Source organism: Aulostomus chinensis, chromosome 11 (genome assembly GCF_037954235.1).
Source record: "Aulostomus chinensis isolate RoL2024-O1b breed Wild chromosome 11, RoL_Achi_v1.0, whole genome shotgun sequence".
NCBI classification, from domain to species: domain Eukaryota; kingdom Metazoa; phylum Chordata; class Actinopteri; order Syngnathiformes; family Aulostomidae; genus Aulostomus; species Aulostomus chinensis.
This window is the reverse complement of record NC_141330.1, coordinates 16,762,205-16,788,692: the sequence shown is the minus strand read 5'-3', so window position 1 is coordinate 16,788,692 and position 26,488 is coordinate 16,762,205. Positions and strand designations below refer to the sequence as shown.

The window sequence follows — 26,488 nt, the reverse complement described above, 5'->3', positions numbered from 1 at the left end:
GTTTTACCTCAAAAAGTTATTTTCTTTTTTCCAGTCAGGCATGGCACGCATTAAGCAATACACATTTTACCATTGGGTGTGGTTGCTTGTTGAATTTCTTCTGCTAGTTGCGAAGAAGTATTTCAAAATGTATGGTACTTTTTTGAAATTCGTCTATTTTGGTAAGGTAGTTCCTTACATGGCAATCAAGCTGATGTGAGGGATGGTCCTGCGCATGCGCTCAGTCAAGGAGAGGAATCGTGGTTGCGTTAGCATCCAGAGCTAGCGGGCTGATTGGGGAACACGGTGTGGAGGAGGAAGGCGTCCTGCGCACTGTAGACAGAAAGATATCGGCTACTTCAAATAACCCCAGCTAATCCTTAAGCTAACCATTATCCCTCCATGCTGTCCGGGAAAGGGAGATAATAACCTTGCACTGCCACCTCAATTAGCCACCGTACAGAATCAGGAAACTGCGTTGTGCTTGAAGTCTTCCTCTGAGGCAGATACAGTTTTCTACTGTGAATATTAATACTGCAGCCGCACCATCGAGTAGGGCAAGAATGAGGCTGCCGAGTAACAGACAGTGTGCGATGGAGGGAGATGGGAAGAAGATGGACCAAGCTCCTCCGTTCAGGAACCCTTTTGTACACGTCTTGAAATTCACCACTCTGGAAAAGGCTAAGGTAACAACATGTTTGCGTGCTGAGAAATTGCGAATACGTTATTATGTGTGTTTTTTTTTTAATTAGTTTTACGGGGCGACACAGGGTAGGGGTTGTCATAATTTGGTGACAGTGTATTTTTTTCTGATTGCATGTATCTGGTCAGCTGAGCTAGTGCTAGCCAACCAGCTAGCGTTAGCTACTTACAGTACATGTTGCTTTCTCTCCCTTGTGTTTGTTGGCTGGGCGCTTTATTTTAAAGCTGCAATGGAGGGCGGGTTGACTTTAAATTGGTCGTTTATTAAGCTGCAGAAAAAAAGCATGAAATTCACACAGGACTTAAAGATGAGAATGCACATTGCTCACACTGAATTTACTAACCTGATATACAGTTAAGAGCATGGCCGCCGGTCAGGATGGGCCTAGCTTGTTGCGCTTCAACTGTTATTTTCTATTTTAAACAAGGTTGTGGTTTAGTATCACACGATTTTACAATTCCTGTACTTAGATAATTTGCTAATACTCATCTAGGCCACCTACATTTGCTATTTATTTCATATACGCAGGCGTTTTGTAGCTTCTATCACATTCATGGTGCTTTGTTGATGAAAACAGCCTCTGACCAGCAACCAACACGTGTGGATGCTGGGATGCACGGATGACAGTTCTGTTCATGTTTTTCATTTGGGAACCGCATACATTTTTTTCCCCCACTCTGTTCAAGCCGGCATTTTACCACCATAGATGAAAATGAAACAGCTGTTTCCTTTATTGAACAACACGGATATGATCATTGCAGCTGAAAATCAAACGTAGGAATTTGATGCTTTGTTATGTTTTAGGAATTAAATTGTTTCCTGTCTAAATCACTTGTTAAATATTTAAGAATTTCATTCCACAAAAGACTTATTATTTGTAAGCAGGCTGCACAAATGCAATCATGCATAATTTAATATGCGCTCAGAATAGCTTGATTTAGCACATACATTGTATCTTGTGGTCAAACGTTACTCAAGTGCACGGATGAAAGAAACATCTATCAAATGTTGCATTGGATTGCATGGTTCTTCTGGGTTTGAGGAACGTGCAAGGCAATTGCAGCTCACCTCATCGCCTTGCTTAAATAGCTTGGTGTGTGTTTGTTTCTTGTCTGAGTCATGGGTTACCACTAATTATACAGATCATTATTTATAAGTCAAGGAGGCTGTTGTGGAAGATATTCAGTCGCAATGAATGTCAAAATTTCGGTGCCAAAATTGACAGCAGCGCAAACCACAAAACTGTTCTCCCTTTAAAGTAATGGGAAAATGAGTTAAAGTTTATTTATGAATAATTGTAGAAAGAAAAGAAAAAGCACATTAAGAGTGAACGGATAAAAACAGATATATTAATAAGGTAACCCCTAAAACACTTGGTTTAAAAGTAAACATTAAAGTATTTGGTAGACTTCCACGAAACATACTGCAAATACAAACCAGTTAAATTAAAAATTTTCATACTAAGGATAATGTTGTTGTTTTTCCCCCCTTGGTATATGACTGAATAAAACAAAGGAAAATTCTGGCTGATCCGAAACATGCTGATACCAATAGATATGAAAAAAAAAACCACAATATCCAGGCAGCTAGCAAGACAAAACTAATAATTGGCCAATGCTTTTCTTTTTTTTTTTTTTTTTTTTTAGTTTAACCACAACTATCAGTATACATCCTGTTGTTGGTATTAGATGGGACAGAATTTGGACAATGTGAGAGCCTCGGTTCTAACAATGGTGCTTCTATAGCATAGCCATATATGAGGGTATCTTGTTACGAGGAAGAATAGCCGCTGAGGGAGGTTCACACACATCATATTGCCTCTGGGTCTTTGAAAAGGTTCTCTTAGACAACAATGTATATTCCTGTCTCACTCTGTTTGTGTGAATGTTTTAAAATGAATTTAAATAGAGTAAAGTGGTTCTATGTTCATATCCTATTGTGCGTCATTGCTTGTTTCTCCTATATTATTGTATTTTATATTAAGAAGCAACCAGAATAAAGCGTTGCTTATTAATTCTTTTGTAAGACCCAAGTAAAAGTTCTACTGCTGGCAAATGTGTGGTGAACTCACTGTGATCAAATGAATGAAAAGCTTACATTCCCCACTATAGGCTGTAGGTGTCATGGTCTAGACAACAGAACTTCTTTTTTTTTTTGGATATATATTTATAGAAATCAGGTCTGTAACACCAATGTCTTGTTAAACATTTTGTGCCGAACCAAAAATGGGTCATCTAAGGATAGACCTGAATTTGAACAACCTCGTTGTTCTGATGAATCGATAGTTTTACCACCTGTGACTGGTTTTACACGTCCATAGAAATGCAAGAAATATTAATGGAAACGTTTAAGTCAAGGGCAAAAAGTGGTAGTTGTGTTTCCCATCTGATTAGAAGATAAAGGAATAAAATCAATTACGGATTCACAATGAAAGGGGGGATGTGTTCTCTAAAGGGATGATGCTGGTGAACGTGTGCAGTGGCTCAGAGATGAATCAGCAAACATAACTGGATGAGAACGTGTTGGGACATTGATACCATGAAACTGTTCAATGTTCAATATGCATGTGAACCACATCTTTTTTGGTTTCACAGGGAAACAGAAGTGAGATTGTGTGTATCTGCTGAGTGTGCGGCACGAACAGACACATGGATCACATATTAAGCTCCGCCCTCACTGAGAAAGTACAGAGAGACGGGCGACCATATCTGAAGGCGAAATGCAATAGTAGCTATATTTATATTGATTTCTGCTCATGCTAGGGATTTTTTCTACCTTCTCCATAAAAGTCCAAATCCAACCCAAGTGTGAACCCAAAACCGCAGTTGATACTGAACCACAGGAAGGAACAGATGAGTTTTGTTGGTTTAAAGCGGGGCCACAGTGAGTCGATGAAAGGCTCATCAGGAAATTAGCTGGAGTTGGAATGATTCAAAACTTTGTTGCTCATGATTTTGTGCAGTTTAGGTAAGAGGAACTTCAGACATTTCCATTCTTTGATATAGATGTAGATGTGTGAAAGGTAAGTTCACACCAAACGCTACGCCCAAATATTGACTTTGGACAGAATATTGACTACAGATGGACACGCTGGAAACAAGCATGGTTAGGCATCTAGGAGACAAGCCCATCCCCTCTCTCCTGTTAAGTTCTGGACAGAAAGGCGGAAGATTGCTTGGATCAAGTTAACATATTCGTGCAATCATGCGTAATATATGCTTTTTGCTGTGGTGTGAACACAGCTTAATAGCGACCCATTGTCATTTGCTTCAAATCATTAAGTTGCTAAAACTGGCTCCAGTCCTCATTAGTAAGATGCACTGTAATCCAGTAACCTGACATTCTAATCCACAGAAGATGCTCTCGTTGTTAATGAATTGATCCCAGGTGATTGGCATTGTCCTAATGTGAGAGCATGGTGCAGTGTTTTCGTCAGGGATTTATGTTTATCAGCAAACATTCAAACCATAACCTAGCCTTAAACCCTAAAGGTGGGCCAGAGGGCAAGCTGCTGATTGTAAAGTTAGATTAATTCCCAGCCTAAGCAGCATTGAGACAAAAGCCTATTCCCATGGACTAGTATTCCTTCTTTTATCTGTGGATCGACGTCAATATCAGGATCTCCTGCTAGGATCTCCTGAGAACCGAGTGTGTGCAATAATGATGGATTAAGTCCTCAAAGGCCTTGACCATGGCCTTCTGTGTTTTCACTGCAGAAGCCTTCAACTCCACTGCAGTCTGTCCAGAAGCTTTTCCACCCAAGTGAAGGGTCCAGCTGCTAAATGTAGGGCTAGAAATACTGGAGGAAATGTTAATTAACTATACCATTATACTCATTTGCATTGAATCAGATGATAATGACGTGATTTTTGTGGAGACCTTTATCAATAAAAATGTTCAAGTTGTGAGTGTATGTGTGGACAGGACTTATCTGCAGAACAACAACACTTAATTAAAAATGGTGTTGTGCGCATGGCTCGCCTTTGATAATCATTGAACCCTCCTGCGATTTGAAAACTGCAATGCGTCGTATTTTAATTTCGCTTAAATTTGGATTCATTACGCAGCCCTAGTGTCCAAGTCATGGGCCATTCTTTGAAAAAAGACCTGAGAACTATTGCATGCACTGGCCAGAGTGGTAGATGGCTCTGGTGCTTGTGATGTTTCCAAACAACACACTCGACATGCACATGCATCTTTCCCATCAGGGAACCTTAGATATTTTCTGTACCATAAGAATATGTTTATCACTCTGACAATGTCTAGTGAGCAAATTGTTCAGGTGCACTAAACATGTACGTTTTATCAATGCATGCAGGATTAAAGAGCAAAGCTGCAGTCTTATTTGCAAGGTATGGAAACTGCCAAGCACACAGGGAATAACCTGATAACCATTGGTTGTGTGATGGTGGTTACAAGTGTGGTCATGTTCCCTTCCCCATCTCAGAGCTGGGTAATAAATAAGATGATGGCACTTTATTCATAATACCTAAAATACTTTCTCCACTGCTGCTTCTGCTTTTTGTTAAGAGTTTCAAATGGCTACACTTAGTATTTTTTTTCAATAAGAAGCATAAGTTATGCATTATTAATAGTATTTTTATGATTTAGATCTTACATTTGCTGCTAGAACACAGTTCTTTAGGTCTGTCAGAGTACATCAGTATGTTTTTTAGTTTTCTTACTTGCTTCTAAGACCATGAGAAGCATCATTGTATGAATTTAAAGATGCCTTTTGGTACATGGCCTGAATCCCCTCACAAATAACATCTCATCTTGGGTAAAGTGGCCTCCAGTTTAATTCCATGTGACATTCATGCATTCTCGTGCTTTGGGTCTGAATGAATTTTTTAACGAACGCATTAACTCGTGCTGCTGCTCAGTTTCTCTCATCAAGGCTCTTTTTTTTTTTTTTAACTGAAAACCGGCATTCTGCATCTTATATCCTTTCATGTTCAAAACTGCATCGCTTTTTATTTACGTAGCAATACACAGCTAGATTTCAATATATTGTATTTGTCCTGAGAGATCGTGTAGAAAAAGTTAACGATTTAAGGGAAAGCAATGGACGGTCTCACAATTACTATGATGGTCACAGAAGAATTGATCTTGTCATTCATTCCAACCACTCCTGAGTAATTTACAAATCCACAAAATGTTTGGATACTTTGTCTCACCGCCAGCTACTAATAAGGTTATAAAGTGATTATTGCTCATTCTGTCCGACTGCAGATTAGATGGTCCTGATAAACTTCCCTCAGCAGTGGTTGTTATCAAGACAAATATTGACTGAAGATAAGTGCTGTTATCAGTGCCAAGTTTTTGCAATATTTACATGGCTGGTTGTCTGTGTGGATACTAGAAGACACACTTTTGAATATATGTACGCACACACACTTTGAGTGGAATTGTGAATCTTTATGATTATTATAATTTTTTTTCCCCAAAAATCTCCATCTTGATTAAAATTTTGTTTCATTAAAGCCGATTTTGAGCGCGAACAATTCAGTTCAGTGAATAAACTAAAAAAAACTCAGTAGTCATTTATCAGATTTTGATTATTGTGACAAATACTGCAGTTGTATTTGTAATTTCCTTTTTTTGTCACGAAACTTCAATTGGGCAAGTCACTGTTGTAGTTTTAATACAGCATGATACATTAAACTATTATCTGCTCAATGCTCTAATCTAAGGATAGCCCTTTAAGATTGAAGAAAGTGATGATGGCTTTCTTTGATAGTAAGAAAGTTAAAAATAAAAATAAAAAAGTTGAAAATATTAACCTGTAGAATGCAGAAAAGTAGAATAAATTAGATTTGTGAGTTTGTCCTCATTCTTGCAAGTCACAAGCTTCATTCCATCTATAAAAGACATGGATTAGAATTAGCTTCACTTCTATATGGCTTGGATGCATCGTAGTCTCTTAGATTTTCTTTTTCCCAGATTTGCTCTTCACGGTCACCACGGTCTCCATGACTCAAATAGATACTTGCACTGTTTAATGCTTTTACTTCCATGTATGTAAGGCTCTGGTCGCCCCCTAAATGCAGATGACCTACGCTCCAGAAACACTTCTTGAGGGGTCGCTGCAGCTGAGCTGTTAAATGTTCTGGGGGTTTTCCTCTCTTTTTTTGTTTGTTTGTTTTTTGTAGCTCTATACATTTGCCCTGACTTATGTAAGGCTCATGTCTGCTCTCTCCCTGCACACTTCAGCCAGGTAGCAGTCCTGAAACTCAGCCCCCTGCTGCTGCCTGCAAAGAGCAGAGCAGCTCATTCAGAGCTGGATCATCACAAATCAAACAGAGAAGCTGATTCTGTGCTTTATTAAAGTGATGGTTTCATAAAGCAGGAAAATGGTGAACCGTCATTTGGGGATCCATGGTGTCGCGTCCTCATCTTTGGTTCCCGGCAGATTCAGCACTGCTTGTTGAATTGTTCTCAGTGGGTGTATACACTGTGGCCTCAGGTCACTTGTGATTAGTTAGTAATGACCAACACACGAGGAGCATGCACTTCTGGTTGGTTAACATGACCGTGCTGTATCATTGAGTATCTTAATCACAACCTGTTGGTGAACTGTGTTGTATCAAATCGCCATTTAGATTAAAATTCTATGAATCGTTCAGTCCTACTCAGTGGTCTCTACTGCAGTTTCAGGAAAGTTTGTATGTCTTTGTCAGGACTTTGCTGTGTATATGATATACACTAGAGCTGGGTATCACCACTGACCTCCCGATACGATACGATCTCGATACACTGGGTCCCAAGTCGATACGATTTCCGATACGATTCAATACAATATACGATACGATATTTTAGTTATAATACCAATTTTGCTTTGGTAATGGAAGAGATTCTCAAAGGACTTATGCTGTAAATTCAATTGTAAAAGTAACCCTCTAACCTGCTGCATAATTAAATATCAATATTTACATTGAGAACTGACCAGTAAACAATAGTTATACAACATCATGCGCTTTTTCTTTAAATATATGACCGACTGTCATTCAGAACAAAAGGGCAACTTAGACTTCCACAAACCGTCAGCAGCTCAGCAAGATGACTCGCGGTGTGGCGAGCTTCAATCGCCTGCATTTGTAAAATGTGGGACATGAGGGACCAGTAACTGTCAGTGTAATGAGAGGTGATTGTCAAGTAGGAATCCGTAGCTCTGCTTGTCCAGCTGTCACAAGTGATGGCAACTCTCTCTGCCGATTTCATTGCAGTTGCGACGTTGTTTTTAACATCTCTGTATCTTTGAGATTGTGACTTGACTCAGTTGTTTCCGTGTCAGTAGCACATACCGTGGTTCCAGCGTCTGAATGAGGTATCTGAAGCCTACATTTTCTACCACACAGTTTGGTCTGAGATCCTTGCAGATAAAAATTGCCAGAGCCAAAGTGATGTTCTCTGCACATGGAGGTGTGGATGGAAACTTCATCCCAAATGCTTTCTCCAGTGAGGGTTGTTGCAGTGACTTGTAGTTTCCTGGTTGCTGAGTGTACTCTGGGTGATGCCTCGTCAAATGGCTCCGGAGATTAGTTGTATTTCCGTTGTAGTTAACCTCTACTTTGCACATTTTGCGCACAGCATTATTTTTGTCAAGTTGGGCGCAGTTTTCTTACTTCTTAAAGCCGAACTGCTGCCAGACATCGGCTCTTGAATTTGCCGGAGATTAAAGTTGCGCTTCCGCCATCTTGTTGTTCTCTGATCAGAGGAACATGGCCTGGATCTCGCGAGATCTGATAATCTGACTGCAATAACGTTGCACTACGCACTAAATCACGCCAGACTAAAGGGGCAAACAAAAACAAAAAAATAAACGGGTAAAGTCTAATGCATTTTAAAAGATCGATACTGGGATTTATGTATCGATGATCTTTCCTACAAGTGTATATTGATAAAATATCGGTATATAGACATTTTTAACCCACCTAATATACACTCGTATCTCAGTGGATATGGATCTAAAATGTCAGTTATAAATATTCCTAACATCAAAATACTATGAAGTTCAGAAAGAATGATGAATCAGTCAGGATCAGTCCTTCCTTCTCTTCCGGTAGAGGCTGAGATACAAAGAGTTGCTGCCTCAGCTGGTACCTCAGTTTGCATGAATTTGCAAAATTTGTGGTGAGCAGTGCTTAAATGTTGGGCTACAGACAGACAGCTTTTGTTTTAGATGGTTCCTAAGAAAGTAGTTGAAAATGTGTGTCTTTATTCTTGATGAGGAGGGGGTTTGACTCTATTTGGCTTTTATTTCCTGAATATCAACTCAAGTAAATCTTTATTTTCACTTTCACACTCTTCACCATGTCATGTCCAAGGCTGCCTCTTTACTGGATTGTGTGTGTGTGTGTGTGTGTGTGTGTGTGTGTGTGTGTGTGTGTGTGTGTGTGTGTGAGTGAGAGTGAGAGAGATACAGCAGAAGTCAGGCAATTGAGGCTTTGAATGATAGTGTGGTTAAAGTGAGAAATGTGAGATTGAAATGGAAATATCATAATTCAGTGCCAATACTAACTTCATTCATGTACAGTTCTGATGGTGCAGATCCACTTACCAATTCTACTCTAGATTCTATTCCGTAGCCCAACCTGGATCATGAACCCGCTGTAACATAACATGAGACGTGTCATCAAGTACATTAGAGTACATATGAAATGATTGCATTTTATTTGCTTTAATATGGTGTGCTGTTTTATTACAGTAGTATGATGTAACCTTAAACACAATGCAACAACCACAATAACGCTAATACTGAAGCAGCCAAGGTCCACCATTCAAATGTGTTAAAACAATAGTAAAAGCACAGGAAGCCTCTTAATGTGCCAGCCTCTGCATAACAAAAGACAGCAAGCCGCATGCTATCAGTGAGCAGCAGTGTCTGCCGTTAGCCAAAGAGATGAAACACATCAGGCTGCTAAACTGTTTAAAAGAACATACGCTGTATTGCCAAAAGTATTGGCTCATCTGCCTTGACTCACATATGAACTTAAGTGACATACCATCCTTAATTCATAGGGTTTAATATTACGTCAGTCCACCCTTTGCAGTCATAACAGCGTCAGCTCTTCTGGGAAGGTTTTCCACAAGGTTAAGGAGTGTGTTTTATTGGAATTTTCTGACCATTCTTCCAGAAGCGCATTTGTGAGGTCACACACTGATGTTGGCCGAGAAGGCGTGGCTCTCAGTCTCCGCTCAAATTCATCCCAAAGGTGTTCTGTCGGGTTGAGGTCAGGACTCTGTGCAGGCCAGTCAAATTAATCCACACCAAACTCTCTCATCCATGTCTTATGGACCCTGCTTTGTGCACCAGTGCACGGTCAAGTTGGAACAGGAAGGGGCATCCCCAGACTGTTCCCACAAAATTTGGAGTGTGGAATTGTCCAAAATCTCATGGTATGCTGGAGCATTCAGATTTCCTTTCACTGGAACTAAGGGGCCAAGCCCAGCTCCTGAAAAATAACCCCACACCACAATCCCCCCTCCACCAAACTTTACACTTGGCACAATGCAGTCAGACAAGTGCCGTTCTCCTGAAAACTGCCAAACCCAGACTGGTCCATCACATTGCCAGATGATGAAGCGATTTGTCAGTCCAGAGAACGCGTCTCCACTGCTCTAGAGTCCGGAGGTGCCGTGTTTTCCGCCACTGCATCCAACGCTTTGCATTGCACTTGCTGATGTATGGCTTGGATGCAGCTGCTCAGGCATGGAAACCCATTCCATCAACCTTTCTACACACTGTTCTTGAGCTTATCTGAAGGCCACATGAAGTTTGGAGGTCTCTGTGCACTATGTACCTCAGCATCTGTTGATCCTGCGCCATCATTGTAAGTGGCCTGCTACTTCATGGCTGAGTTGGTGTTGTTCCCAATCACGTCCCCTTTTTTTTAGTACCACTTACAGTTGACTGTGGAATATTTAGGAGTGAGGAAATTTCATGACTGGACTTGTTGCACAGGTGGCATCCTATCACAGTACCACGCTGGAATTAGCGGACCTGAGAGTGACCTATTCTTTCACAAATGTTTGTAGAAATGGTCTGCATGCCTTGGTGCTTGGTTTTATACAGCTGTGGCAATGGAAGCGATTGGAACACCTGATTTCACTTATTTAGATGGGTGAGCGAATGCTTTTGGCAATATAGTGTGTCTGTAAGAAACAAGCTTCTCTGCACTTTTCACCATCAAGATCACATACAGAAGCAGGATGGATGCTGAGATGGACCTGAGACTGAAGCTGATGCCGGTTGAACCGGGCTTTGCCATGACACCCTTAGCAGAAGGCTTTTCTTGACTGATGACATTCACTAACATGCTGGTCAGCAGTCAACTTGTAATATTGTATCATGGCAAATTGACCTTTGTAATCTACAGCTTTCTAACTGCTTGGAATCATCAGCCGTATGGTGATTGCAGTGTTCTGATAGGTGATGGGCCATGACTTTGCGACCAGGTGATGGGGCTTGCCTGATACTCTGGATACTCAAGCATCTCTGCGCGATACCTCCTTAACCAGCGTTACAATATTGTCGGCATTGAGGCTAGAAAATGTCCATATCTGGGTGTGTATCTATTTTTACTGGCTGTGCTTGACTGTATGAGCGGGAGTGCTGCCCATAGTTGTCTGACCATTGTTTGGCGGAGAGGCCAGTTGTTGTGCTACACCTTTGCAAACTGTGGCTGACCGTGGTAATTGGTAAATAAATAACAGGAAGAAATGGAATAAATCTGACTCTGCTTGAAGTGACATAGCCTCACTACTGTATTTTTTTAACTTTGGTCAAAATGGTGTTAGTTGGCAAGCCTCTTATTTTCTGAGGGTGTATTTGGTTTAAAAAGATTGAGAACCACTGTTCTACTAAGCAAACAAGACATTTTGTCATCCTCACTAGTTCAGTGCTGGGTGTCGTCACGACTGAATAAACAACCAAAATACAATTACATCATAGTTGATTTGAATTAAGATAAAGGTGATGGTGTTGAGTTTTAGACAGTTTTAACTAACTTTTTTTTTTTTTCTTCCTCTTTTACAGATTGCATTTATGACAGTCACACTGTTCCCCATCCGTCTGTTCATAGCTGCATTCATGATGCTGCTAGCTTGGCCTTTTGCCTTCCTGGCCTCAGTAGGACGCTCCGAGACCACCGTCGAACCCCAGTGCCTATGGAGGAGGTGTGTGTCTCTGCGCATGCACTTGTTTGAAATGAGGTTTTCTATTTCAGGAATATTCACTCTGCAGGTTTAGACCTGACACATTATTATTATTGGAGTAGCACTGGGAGCACACTATGGGTGTGAGCTGCTCTTAGGATGAAATGCTAATTCAGATTCTGTGTTTTGTTGTTTTAAATCAGTTTCCCATTTTGATTCCAACTTGTTACACATATTAAATATCTTCATTCTTTTAAGAGTAACCAAATATTCCAAAGAAAATAGTATTAATGATAATAATCTAAAGCATATGATGAAACTAAAAGTTTCTTTAGAGTGGTTAATGTTAGTGTTTAGGTGACAAACGTGTCTTTAGATTTCTTCTATTTTATTTTTGATATTATTAGTCTCATCCAGAGGTCATTTTACATTAAAACATTGTGAAATGAAAAGAGCCCGTACTTATGAACAACATGAAGAACACAATAATCCAGAAAATTAAAAAAAAAAAAAAAACAATTAAAATGGAATTAAAGCACACAATCAAACAACAGGAGCAGGAGAGTGGAAGTAAAACTGCTTTTATTAAAGCAAAGGTGACTTGAGCCTGGGGTGCTGCACACTGGGTGCAGCAGCTGCAGGCTATCAAACGCCGTCTGTAAGATCGATGCTGCGCTGCCTCACATGTTTGGTCGGCTTTGATGTGCAGGGCTGACTGGCGGCTAATTAGCTTTCCATGCTTTTGCACTTTTGTTTCTTAAATGAAGCCATTGTGGTCAATGTGACACACTGTTGTGTCATTAAATGTGTACGTCAGCCTCTCTGTGAACAAATTAAGGGACACACAGGTTTGGAAATTCTTGGCTGATTAAAATAATACTGTATGTCAGATGTTGATGCTTATTTATTTTTTTTTATTATTGTTACATTTTTTTGTGTTGGCCTGTATTCTTCCTTTTGTGCCAGATTAACCAAAAATAAGAAATTAAGAAGTATTTACACCAACAGCCAAACAGCTGCCATGACCGTCTTACTTGCCAATAAACAAATGATGTCAACCAAATTAATATGACCGATACAATCCACGGCCTCTATTATGTATCAGTATAAACTGTATCATAATTACGTTGTTCAAATCCCCTAAAATGCTGAACAAAAAAAATTAAGGCCTGAATTTAAAAATTAGAAATCAAAAATAGCCAGTTTGCACTCTGTTAGTAGTTTAAAACCACTACAACTAAGTTGGTAAATCATCAGACTCGCACATTTTCTGACATTGCATTTTGGACGTAACCAAGGCCTGTTCAGATGTGATTGATTGGAGCTTGAAAAAGGAAGGAAAAACACAAACAAGAGGAAACTCTGTCCTGGCACACTCTCCTTTGCCGACAGATTCTGCGTTTATCATCAGAATTTGTTTGCAGGGATTACTCTTTCATGGCCCTGCTACTCTCATCTGCTGGGCTACCATGTGGTAGATTTGCAGCCTTAGAGTGACGGTTAGGCAATTGAAGTTGGGGCCACACATACAGCGTGCAGCTTACTTGAGATGAAGAAAAAAAATCATTTATATAACTAGCAACACTGTAGCATGATCGGAAGATGAGAATATTTGATGTTGCTTCTTGTCTCTCACCTCCCACTCGCTGACTGTATGTTAAATCAAATAGTGACGCTACAGTTTGGAGTGCAAACGCGTCACATCTGTCAGTACAGTGTGTGCTCTGTGCTCAGGATCTATACGCTACACTTTGTAGCAGAAGAAAACAACTGCCCAGCCCTAGTTCACAATACTTTTGCTCTCACTGTTGTTATAGAAAGGGCAGTCATACATTGATATCCACAGTCTTTTTCTGGTAGCACATAATGTGGTTGGGGTGCTCTACTGTGGGCCCAGAACATTGGTCTTGGTGACTCAAAAACCAGAATAACCCTTGACAGTAACTGTGTCCTGCCATAGCTTCACATGTGGGAATGCAAGTCATGTTTACAAAAAGTGAAACTTACTTGAGTATCAAAATACATATCTTCTCAAATAAGTAAATACTTAAATCAATATCTATGAAGGTGCAGAAAAACTTGTTTGTGGCAGTATTCAGTGAAAGAGAAATATTTTCTGAAGGCAGAATTTAATGGCGAGAGGATTTTCAATCTCATGTTTCCTGACTTTGGAATACCTTCTGTGAAAGTTTCCCAGGGGGAAACTTGGAGGTTAGAATTGAGTTTCACACACAAACTTTCTCACGCATACATTGTTGGAAAAAATGAAGAATCTGCATCAGCCCCTATGGGCCAAAAGGAAACTCTTAGGGCAAACTTTGTTTGGGAGAGAATTAAAGTCCAGTGTGTGTGTTCCACACCTCGTCTGACATCATCTACAAATTGCATAAAAAGGGCTCTGACATGTGATTCATCTCATTTTCAGACTGGTCGACATAATTCTGAAGGTCATCATGCGGGTCATGTGGTTTGCGGGTGGTTTCCATTGGATGACTGTGAAGGGGCGAAGGGCATTGCCTGCTGAAGCACCCATCCTCACACTGGCACCCCACTCTTCTTACTTTGATGCCATTCCAGTCACCATGACAATGGCCTCTATTGTCATGAAAGCCGAGAGCAAGGATATACCCCTGTGGGGCAGTAAGTAATAAACACACCCTTGCTGTTATTGCTGTTAACCTGTGTGAATATGACCTAGAATGCGAGGGAATATCGGGCCATCTTTTGACTCTAAACCAAGTAAACAATGCTCGAAGTAACAGTGGATGTGCTCAACTCATTCAGCCACATGTGGGTTTGTTACAACTTGAAACTCGTTTTGTGTTGTGCCTCAAACAGGTCAGGCTACTCTGTAGAGGGCAGGTCAGAGAAGTTTGCTTGATCTTGCTGTTGTCTCAGCAAACAGAGTGGGTCGCTCAGTCTACTTTACAGAGAGCAAGGACTCATAATTAAAGCTATTCCCAAAAATAAGCCTTATTTTTCAGTCTTAGGTCAATTAATCTTGTTAAACTTCGATTCTTCTGTTCTGCTGTGTTGTTACATGCTCCCTGATGACATTGTTAAATTCATTAAAGCATGCATGTCCTCAGGAAAGAGTCATCAAATTTTCTCTTGATAAATGATCTCACTCAAACGGGAGGCTGGTAATTAATAATATATTTGTTTAAAATACTTCAGATCAAAGATTGATTTACAGGGCTTGGGAGTAAGAATGGTTTGATTTACTGGAGTTAAATTCCTCAAATGAATGGCCAACTGCTCAAGAGGGTCTCAATAGTGTTGCTGTCAGCAACCACCAGTGTCCCAGCAGATCCTACAAACTAGCCTGCGAATTTAGTACATTTTAAGTTGCCATGTCACTAGCACTGCATGATATGAGTATAGCATATAAGTATGCAATCACCTTGTTGGATGTCACGATGATATGACGATAAATCAATATTGAATAAATCAGTGATAGTGAGAGAAATGATCAGTTTGGAGAAGCATCATGATTTTGATGCAACAACAAACTGCCACTCACATTTTATTTTATTCAAAGACATGGAAGTTTCTTCTCATTATTCCATTTCCCCTCCTGCTACTTTCCTCTGGATCACCTCATCTCTCAGCGTTTCCTCTCGCACACACACCTCATACATGCCAGCCTACTACTTGCTAACGTAGCTGAACTGAAATGGTCGTATTGGGACAAGGAGTTGGGAGATGATGCCAAGTTAGCTGATATGTCTCAACAGAAGTCAGTGAGCTGACAGGGTCGTGCATCGGAAAGGAGTGCTGTGAATTAGCTAAGTGATAAAGGTTAGCATTAGCCACGTAATGATGTGGGTTTTTTTAGGGTTTCGGCTCATACTGCTAAGCTAATTTAAGCAATGTCTGAAGTTATCATCAGCTCGGCATGTGCAGACATCGCCTGCTGAACCTTTGCTTCCTCACTGAGTTGTCAGGTGGAAGGCTTGCGGTGTAGCTACAGTTAGCACTAGCCCACTACAGGATTGAGTATCTCAGCTTTTACAAGAGTTGTGTGGGCCCCTCAAAACCTGTGGTCAGTTTCATTTCCCTCACCATCATACATTGCAAAGTTGGCAGGTGTTTTTGTTTCTTCTTCTTCTTTTTTACCATCTCATCTAGTTTAAAAGGCTGTAATCCCAAGAGTGTTGAAGGTGGTCATTCACCATTGTTCCTGTTTAACTGCAGTCTGACTTGTGCGGCTGGGGTTTGTGAAGGGAACCAGGCACTGATGCTAGTCAAGCAAGGGGAATCCAGAATAAGCACTAAGTCCTGATCAGCCCCTGACGTGCGTCGAGTGTCTCTCAGGATACTAGCGAGAGTCCTAATCCCTTCCCATCAGCAGACAGCTTACAGTTAGAATCAATTACTACTTCTCATGGCCTCGCTCTCCTCTTGCTTCACCTTCAGTTACCCTCATTCTCCCTTGTTTTTCATGTCTTTTTTTTTTAAACAGTTTTTGTCAAGTCATGTTTTCCTTTTGTAGGTCAGCTCGTCCTCCAAGGTCTCAAAAGCCTGAGGCATGCTTAATTCTACACTATGCAAATCCTCATGCATCACCTTTGTGTTTGTTGCATGGCCCAGTCTGAACTGCAAGGTTTTCTTCCTCTATACGATGGCAACTGGGAAAGTGAAGTTAGAAGTAGTGTGCTGGTGAAACATCAGTAAGACCCAAGTTGTTGGACAGCGGTGTATTGCTGCCACTTCGCATCATCATCACTTACCATACCAGGTGTATTTTTTATTATCCCATGACTAGTTTGTGTATAAAAATCACCCGTGTAATTATAAAAAAAGAAAACATTTGACCAACCACTCAGAACCAAAAGATGTTTATGGAAGCATTTTTGTGTGCAAAGATGATCTTTATCAATCCAAAGAGTTGCGGTATTGTGTACATTTTATATTAAAGCATGTTTTCTGTTATTAGACGAATAGTTAAACACGTCGTTTCTTCAAAACAATTAAAATCCTCAACATGAACAGAGGGTTGAACTCTTACCTTCCAATAGTTTGGTTAGCAGAACTCTACCCTTCAGCTCCGTGACTGCAGTGCACAGTAACACCTCTCTAATCATTTGTATTTTCTCTCCTCTCTGTCTGCCTTTTGCTCCAGCTTTGATTAAGTACATCAGGCCAGTGTTTGTATCCCGATCAGACCAGGACTCCAGGAAGAAGACTGTAGAGGAGATCAAACGCAGAGCCCACTCGGGAGGAGAATGGCCTCAGGTAAGTGTGCACATTCAAAGAGAGGAAACTGCCGGAGGTCACGGGTTCATATATGACAGCACCTGACCTCAGTGTTGTCTTTTAAAAAGCAAACGGAGGATGTTGTTTTAAACTGTGTTGAAAGAAGCAAAGTACATGTGAAAACAAAGCATTATCATAACACGCACAGCAGCCTGTGTTACCAAGCAACATTACATTACACATTGTCCTGCATCTTTTTTTAAACTGGATGGCCAAAAACAATTGTGTTTATTTATTTATTTTATTTTATTTGTTTTTGCAAAAGTTAGAACTGAGATCAATGCTGTTTTGTAGATGTAGTTGAACAACTACCAACATGTTTGGCCTTTAAGTGAGGAAAAAAAGGGAACTGTATTGTTTTTTTTGTTTTTTTTTAGCACTTTCGTAATTGCTGTCAAACCATGCTTAGGCCATGGTCTTAGTTCTCTAGTATGTGAGCCGCATCCTTTCTTTCATGCAGATCATGATTTTCCCAGAGGGAACGTGCACCAATAGATCCTGCCTCATCACCTTCAAGCCAGGTAAATCTGCCAGTTGATAACAGTATCACAGCACTGCTACACAGTCATGTGACTGTCATAATCTCTATAATTTGAACTGTTGTCTAATTTACATTGGCGATGTTGCAAAATGAATTATGGCTACATTATAGGTTCAAGCTACAGTTGGAAGTATTCATTTAGAGTTCTCCTCTGACTTGCATGCTCCTGTTTTTCAGTGCGAATCTTTGCACATTTGCGTCAGATTCAACTATTGGGGCTGCTTGTGTCTTGCAGGGGCCTTCATCCCAGCTGTACCAGTGCAGCCTGTGGTGATCCGTTACCCAAATAACCTGGTAAGTAACCTGATTAAAAGGGGAAAAAAAAGATTGTTTGCAAACAAAACCTTCTTTTTGCTAACAGTTTATGTCACTTTTAAGTTACGCATCAAAAAAAGCAGCCTCGGCGTATTTTATTCCCGCATACAAACACGTACAAGGAAAAATACATCGCTATTTTCAAACATAACCAGACAACTAATTTCACAAGGCTTCAGGGGTGCGCCACATTAATGCACTTCTCCTTAGAGCATTTATTCATACCAAAAAAATATAAGAAACAGACACTCTGCCAGATGCCTCCTCCATTACGTAAGATGTTAATATACCGTAGATGGTGAATAGTTAAGTTCGCTTCCTCTGATGCAGCAGTCATTCTTATCCTTGTCAGGCCTTGTTTTCAGGTAAAATGTGACTAATTCCAGAGGCAGTTTTCAAACTCCGGTTTCCAGAGACGCTAATAGGCAGTGCTCCATTTGCCAGCCTATTCCTCTCAGCAATCTGTAATAGAATTCTCACCAAGCTGATTATATCCTGAATGTTTTCAGATCTCATTTGCTCTGTTCAATAATGCTTGATGGAGTTGAAGTACAACTCGTGCAAACTGAGCAGTTGGCAGTGTGTAGAGGCTTCTTGATGTGAAGCTGGTCTTTGTGAAAACAAGCAGACTTGTGAGTCACCCGGGTCGTGGAATGTCACAAAAAGCTCTTTACAATTGCAATTTAACGGGTCGAACAAATTCACTCACCACTCCACAAGATCATGTTGGATCAGTGTGAAAGGTGGCCCTCCTTATTTGGTCTCATGCAAAGAGCTTCAGTATCAAGTTGATAATTGGTCTAAAAGTGTGACTAATGTGTGTTTAATGTTTATTTTATTTTGTAAAGGACACCATCACATGGACGTGGCAAGGGCCTGGAGCGTAAGTACAGTCTATTCCTGTCCAGTAGTTGTCCTGAGGTTCACTTTCTTTTTGCTGGTAAATTTAAGCTTACAGTAATAAACTAGTTTAAATCTACAGCATTTACACCTGCATTTGTTTTGTTTGTTTGTTTGTTTGTTTTTTAATTACAAGCAATCATATACCTCAAAATTTACCGCAGCTATTGCCTGGTTCATTCTTGAAGATTTTCACATCTTACTGATTTTAAAATCGTGAGACCACAGACGATGACATTTAATCATAAGAGCTCATGTTCTAGAGGATTCAATCTAGGTATAGGACAACACACTTGGTGTGTATTCCAAAAGACTCGGAGGTGATTCCAGGGACTCTTGATCTTGCAAAATGACTTTTGGGGGAAATTTAAAAAAAAAAAAAAACATGGAGCACAGAGTTGTTGTAAACGGTGTGTGTGTGTGCGCGCAGTTGTTTTGCATAAAAAAAGGAGACAAAGAGGAATAAAAATGTGGAAGAAGTCATGGCTGACAAGACTGAATGAGCATGGTGTTTATATCTTGCAGTGTGGCCTGGAGGTTTCCTGGAAAGTCACATTGTTGATTTGAAATAGGTCTCGTGCTAGCTGAAACTACTAGGTGAAGCTACTAGCTTAACTACATCCTTGGTGACACATCCGAGTCAGCCCGCTCTCCTTGACCATTGTGGGTTTCTGCTCAAAATTCCACGACTGTTCCTTTCACACTGCAGGATCTTAAATTATATATATCAAACTTGTTTGTTGACAGTAGGCAAAACTGTTCTGAGCGGAGAGGGAATGAAACCTCTTATTTTTTGTGTGGATTATTCTTTACAGAAAGTTGTTGCATACGAACTGCTCAGACACTGTTGTGCATGGCACCTAATGAAAGGGCTTTGTGAATGTGTTTGTGTCTCTCCAGGTTTGAAATCTTGTGGCTGACTCTCTGCCAGCTGCACAATGAGTTTGTGATAGAGGTAGGTAATGCGTCCTTAATGAATGCATCAATGGGAATTGAATGCCTACACTGTTTTACAAATGATGGAATGTGTGTAATGATGAGTTCATTTACACCGTGCCGTTGTTTGCCCAGCACGTAAAGGTTTGCGCTTCTCTTTGGTCCTTTTAACATTTTCTGATAAATCCCTTGAAGTCTTCATAATTCCGTGCATTGGAACCCGTTTTGCTCTCTCCACAGTTCCTTCCCATCTACACACCTTCAGAAGAGGAGAAAAAGAACCCCGCTCTCTTTGCCATCAATGTGAGACGCGTCATGGCTAAGTGAGTTCAAATTCATGGTGCACAGCAGCTGCATAACTGACAGTGATAGCGAGCGACGTATCTAAGTTTTCACATCAGCCACATTGGATCTCCTGGCTCTGGATTATTCCCGTTGATGGATGAACAAACATCCATCAGTTTTCTGGAGAAACTTGAAATTTGCTAATGAAAAAGAAATCCTCATTTGCTGTTGTAACAAAAAATGTCTTCAGATTATGTGACGTCCGTAATTTAATGTTAGTAATGTAATGAGATCTGGCTGTTGTGACATCGAAGACCAGGTTGCAACTCAAGAAGGCGAATGATTATTGTTGGTTTTGTTTCACAAGCATCGCACCCATCCAGAGCATACATGAATATTGTGTTTCTGTAGTACTCAACCCTGATATCCATGTGCAGGAGCGAGTCTCTGCAGGTGGATAGCAGATAAATATGATTTTGAGGTCACTCTTTTCAGTTCAGTACATTTAAATTAACCAGTGTAGGAGAGAGCTTTGCCAATTTAAACATTCTACCCATTCATTTTATCGCTGCAGATGGCCAAAGAACTTGTCCCTTCTCAACATGAAAGTGGTCCTATCAGCTGCTCTAGTGGCCTTGTGAGCCTAAAGCTGTGGATTGTATTGATTTGCGCACCCTGATGTCTCATTATTGCCTTGTGTGTGTGTGTGCTCAGAGCCCTGGGGGTCCCCATCACAGACTATTCATTTGAAGACTGCCAGCTGGCTATGGCAGAAGGCCAGTTGAGACTGCCAGTCGACACCTGTCTGCTGGAGTTTGCCAAGCTTGTCAGGAGACTGGGGTGAGTCATGCAACGCAACCCCAGTGGCTCCCACTGCTTAGTCAGATGCCGACATATGAGGGGTGCTGGAAGGGTTGGTGTATGTCGCACCTTCCAAGGGAAACTCCTCTCTGGCATGTGAGGCAGCTAAATATGCCATGTGGACTTGGCGAGGGCCAGGGGACTGGCATGGGGGGGGCATGGAATGGATGTAGAACAAGGAAGGAAATGTATGCATATGGGTTAGATGAGGTGCACTACTCAAAGTACTTTTCTGCATAATGCAGTACAACAGACAGGAGTTTTTAAGATTGTCAGCCAACGTAATACCACATGGCACATCCTCAATAATCAGCATGGGAGCTGTCTCCTCCACTGCGTCTATTGTTTTTAACTTAATTCTTATTTAGACACTTTTTGATGTTTGGTTTTGGGTCTCTGTGCACAACATCCAAGTTGTTGAGATTCTTTTCCTCCGTCCCAGGCTGAAACCCAAAAACACAGAGAAGGTTCTGCAGGAATATGGGAACCGATCCAGGAAGCTGGAGGGACAGAAGCTGAGCTTGGATGGCTTTGCTCAGTTCTTGGATGTGCCAGTTTCAGACATGCTACGAGACATGTTTGCTCTTTTTGATGAGGTAAGATATTTCAGTCGTCATCCTGCCAGCTGGACATCTTGCTCAGAGTATATGCTTTGCAGTTTTGTGTCTCTTGCTTTATGATGTCGCTCACCTTATGTTATTCTTGTTTTCACTGCAAAATATTGAGCTAGAATACAAAAATAACAATGCTAATAAGTAGTCCCTGAGTTTATAGATTTGCTATGTCGTACCAAAACAAATAAAAGTTTAGATTACAAGGATGCGTTATTGAGCTGTTATAACTCCAACATTTCCTAGGATACACCAGGTCACGTTCACTATCTTCATCTATTGTCACGCGTCTTCTCCTTTTTGCAGCATGAAGATAACTGCATGGATATCAGAGAATATGTGATCGCCTTATCTGTCGTATGCAGACCTGCCAAAACTCTGGAAACGATGAAATTGGCCTTCAAGGTACGTTCAGCTTCCTGCTTCATCTTTATCGAAGCGGCGGCCTTAAAAGTGTAATTCAGCAGGATGTTTGCCCTGCTAAAATATCGCATGCTGGACTTGGTATTTAGTTTTGCAATGCTAAGTAATAAAATAGTTGTTGGTGCACTTATCTAACATCAGCTGAGCAGCGCTTTGGGGGTTGTCATGCAACTGATCTTTTGTTATAGCTGCATAAAAAAAACAACAAATAGCTTGGCCAGTCATGTTTTCACTTGTATTGCTTTACAAAAGAGTTGAGCAAGCTGTGTGACCGTGGGGCTTGTGAAACCCATTAGGCTCAGCTTCATCGTTTATAATAACATGGATCATTTAAGAGAAATACAGCCAGTGAAAGACGGGCACCTAATCAGACAGCCCCGTCGGAGTGTCATGGCCAAAGGCAGAGTCGAAGATGGTTTTGATGGGTTTCAGATGTTTGAGGCAGAGGAGGACGGTGCCATCACAGAGTTGGAGTTGGCAGTCATTCTGAAGACAGCTTTGGGAGTGGCTAACCTCAGTGTGTCACGCCTGTTCACCGCCATCGACCCCCACGACACGGGGAAGGTCACATTCGGTATGAAACCTGACAGTCTTGTTTCATCATTGATGGATTTGTTATTTAAGCTCTGAGCTTGGATCTGAATTACTCTGCTGCAACTTGTAATAATGCCTTTGACTCTGGCTCCCCCTTGTGGTGTGATTACAGAGCAGTTCAGAAGTTTTGTGGAGCAGCACCTCGACTTCGCAGAGGAGTACCTGTACACAGAAAACACCGGCCTCCACAGCGGCACCTGTCGCCGTCACCGGTCCAAGCCGAGCCTGTCTTCCCTGGACCTGCAAGGCACGACCATCACCAAAACTGCTAACGGTATCTGCCCTGACTTCAGCCCCAATTACCGCGATGGCTCAGTGGACGGACTGCTAAAGAAACACAACTGAAAGAGTTCAAAACAGAGGAAGAAGCACCTCTCCTGGCGAGAGGCTGCAGTGAGGAGTGGTGGGTTGTTGGTTACATGTAAGGGACTACATCTCAGCAACCACAACTTCAACAATGAGAAGTTTACCTTACCTTTTTTTATTAGTATTGTGTCCATAAAGTTATCTTCATTTTGTTACAAATTCCTTTTATTCTATTTTATTTTTTTGTAGCAATGATGGTCAAAATGCCAATCACTGGCTGTTCCAGATACAATGCTTACATACTTGAAGGGCAAGCACTTACTCAAATTCCTGGGGCAACATTTCGTTCTTCTCTGTTCCCTCCGCTGTAGTACTGACTTTGCATGTTTTTAACAAGAGGGAAGCGAGAAGAAAGCCGAGCCCCGTCTGTGAAAGGAACTAGTTTTTAGTGAAATCAGTGTTGGGTTCTCTTGTTTGTCCTTTTCCTTCTTTCTTCTCTTAAATGGTAGCTGCCTTTTGGATTTAAAGTGCAGAATTGAATGGGCTTGTGCTGTTTTTGCAGTATTGAGGAATATTTATCTAAAGACGGAGGGCCTGAGGATACCAGTGACAATTGTTTGACCACTTGAAGCATTTTGCTGCAGGAGCCACATTTGAGGTGAACTCTGGCCTCTGCGAGTCAATGGGCATAATTGCTATGAGCCTGTTATATACATATAAATATATAAATATGTATACAATATGTTTGATTTAGCTCAGGGTTCAGTGACAAAAATGAAAAACTTAACTCGTATGATGTCATCATTTTTGACGCTCTCTGGGTTATGTGCATGTCTTTCTCCCCCCCCCCCCCCCCCCCCACGACATCAGTACTCTTCTGCCCAGTCATTCTTTATTCAAGTGTCTTTGTTTTAAATTGTTGAAATGAAACAACGCGGACCAAAAAAAGCATTGGGTGATGTCAGCCTCACCTGCTTTTCTTTATTTTTGCCTGTACTGTCCTTTTCGGGCGGTGGTGTAGCGGCTTAAAGGCGGAAATTCACAAAGTGTGACCATTGAAAGCACATAAGGTTGGGTGGTTAAGTGGAGTTTTCCAAAGGCAAAGTCACGCCACTTCCCCTCCTGCCGTACACCGCCACACGCGTCAAACCATTCCAATCCTGTTTACAGCGTAGAAGCTTTCAATCAGCCGTAAATCTATGCTAACGGAGCTGCTGTCACCGTGTGCATCGAAGGAAGGATCTTTGCACCCAGTCACCTTCGAATCAGCATCGATAGGGACTCGACGATATCACCGTCAGGTTTGCTAGTGTTGATAGTATTGGTTTTAAGAAACAAATCCTTTAATTTTAGTACACTCAGCAGCCTGTGGGCCAGTCGGTATTACTTTTACTTAAACTTTCAGACTGATTTAAAATGAAGGAATGCTTAAGTGGTGTTATTTGTATTTTAATGTTAAACGGTGGAAAAAATTTATACCGGCAAGAAATGCTTGCGACAAAATTCAACTTTTTTAATCCCCTCCCGAAGTAGAAATACTATAAAACTATGCGATCTACTTTACACGTCTACAGGAAGACTGAACTATTAAAAGGGAAATCAGTACATTTCTGGAGCAGAGGACAGCAAACTCACTGGAGTTGAGAATCCTTTTCAAGCCAGTTGCATTTGCGCACTCATGGCTACATTTTCTTGACTTGTTTGACAGCTGATATCAACTTTCAATCATACTGTGTTTTGTTGTTGTTTTTAGTTTTCTACATCGTGTCCACGAGCCTCACATTTTTCAGTCACGATGGAAGATCATGCGTACGTGTGAATCCCCATAACGGCTTGCAGTGAAGCAATATTTCACATCTAAGCCTTCTCCAAAAAATGTATGCTTTTGAAGAGTTCTGATATGTATTTTGAATATTCCAAATGCAGGACATTTTGTGAATTTTTGATATACGTATACGGATGATTTTTTTTTTTTTATTTTCACTGCCATGACAAAAGATCTGTGATCTTCTGCAGATTGTATTGATGGTGGTCGAACAATAACAAAAATGAGCCACTCTTGTTTTGTTTATTTTTCTTTGTATTATACTGCAGTTGTTTAGTGCTGTATTCCTCCTACAGTGTAGAGTTTTATTGTTATTATTGCTGAGTTGACTGCTTAGAAACAAAAATGCAGATTTCGTATGGAAACCGATAGCCTTGAATCTATATAATTTTTATGCTACAAAAAGAGAATGTATAGACAATCTTGTCACAATCAGAAGCTACTCTTCAGCGCTGATCTCCAGTGGACATTTTCCTAAGTAACACAAATGTACATTCAAATGTCTCCTCGTTGACCTTTTACGTTCAAGCAGGTCGACCTAAGCGAAGTGTGTGTGTGTGTGTGTGCGTGCGTGCGTGCGTGCGTGTGTGCGTGTGTGTGTGTGTGTCAGGCCTTGAGGGTGATGTCTGCCACCACATGACGGGCGACATCACACACTCACCCATATAAACTAACATTTAATGGTGAATCACCAAGCTTTCAGTACCCCCCCCCCCTTTTACCTCTTTGTCCTTTTTTGAATTGTCTGTATTTGTGCTTGCACTTTAGATTATTTTCTTTATTTTTTAAAGAAATATCCCATTGCTGTACAGCATGTTAAGTTAGGTTGCAGTACTGTAGCTCAGTCACGTCACCACGAACAGCTCCTGCATTCCAGTGTGGGCCACGACGGTGGCAGCAGAGGGGAGGTCGGGATTAGAGGAAACTGCTGCCTCTCGCTGTTGCGCCGTAGGAGTTCGTTTCGTTTAAACACCTGAAACCTAATTTTCTGCTCAGGATTGTTGAACAGCACGAGAATGGCTTTGTGGGAATCGACAAGATCGTACAGATTTGAATGAGTTAAAAACTTCTTGCACGGTGGAATGGATTAAAAAAAATGTATTCAATGTTCTCATAAGTGATGTGATTTTTGGAACAGGTGGTTGATTATATAGATGAAGGGAACCATTCTGGCTTTTGTACATAGGCGAGGAAATAAGACTGAATCCCAAAATTTGATAAGAGATATGACCCAGAATGAAAGGTTTCAACTCCCCCCTCACAGATTTATTTATTGCCCGTCAGATGTCCAAAAGAAGAAATTCATCAAGTCACATTTGTTACCTGCGATATTTACATGTAAAGCAATTCTACATGGGATGTTACTGTATTTTTTTATTTGAAATACCTCACTCGGGGTGGATTTTTTTTCATTTTATTTTTTTATTTTTAGTTTCCTTACTTGCTGTCAATCGGGGAAACTGTCAACTTGTGAGAGAGAAACTGGTGTATGTGTTACTAATGCCTGCTTTGCAACGTTGGTCCAGCGGCGAGCCTAAGAAGAAAGACTTGTGTACTCTCGCCAGAGCGATATTGTCTTTCTGATGGCTCAACGTCTGTGGACCCTGAAACTCTTTTTCTCTGTAGCTTTACTTCCTCTCCTTTTCTATACTCCACATGTTTTATTTTATTAATGCATTTTGATGATGAAGAGTCATTACAGCAAGCTACTTTGAATTTGTCTGTTAAGGACTGCTATGATATAACTTGTTAATGTGACTCTTGGATTTAATTAAAAAAAGATGTTAACACAC

At 40.9% G+C, this 26,488-nt stretch overlaps 1 protein-coding gene across 1 annotated transcript; it reads left to right on the top strand.

The window, feature by feature from the left end:
* Positions 1–215: 215 nt before the first annotated feature.
* LOC147253646 (lysophosphatidylcholine acyltransferase 1) lies at positions 216–26,488 on the top strand. Its single transcript, XM_086218909.1, has 14 exons — positions 216–665; positions 11,721–11,860; positions 14,265–14,479; positions 16,965–17,077; positions 17,559–17,619; positions 17,875–17,933; positions 18,803–18,837; positions 19,755–19,809; positions 20,031–20,113; positions 20,790–20,915; positions 21,379–21,532; positions 21,854–21,952; positions 22,403–22,544; positions 22,677–26,488. The coding sequence occupies exons 1-14, from the start codon at positions 543–545 to the stop codon at positions 22,907–22,909; spliced, it is 1,638 nt and encodes a 545-aa protein (XP_086075035.1). The 5' UTR covers positions 216–542; the 3' UTR covers positions 22,910–26,488.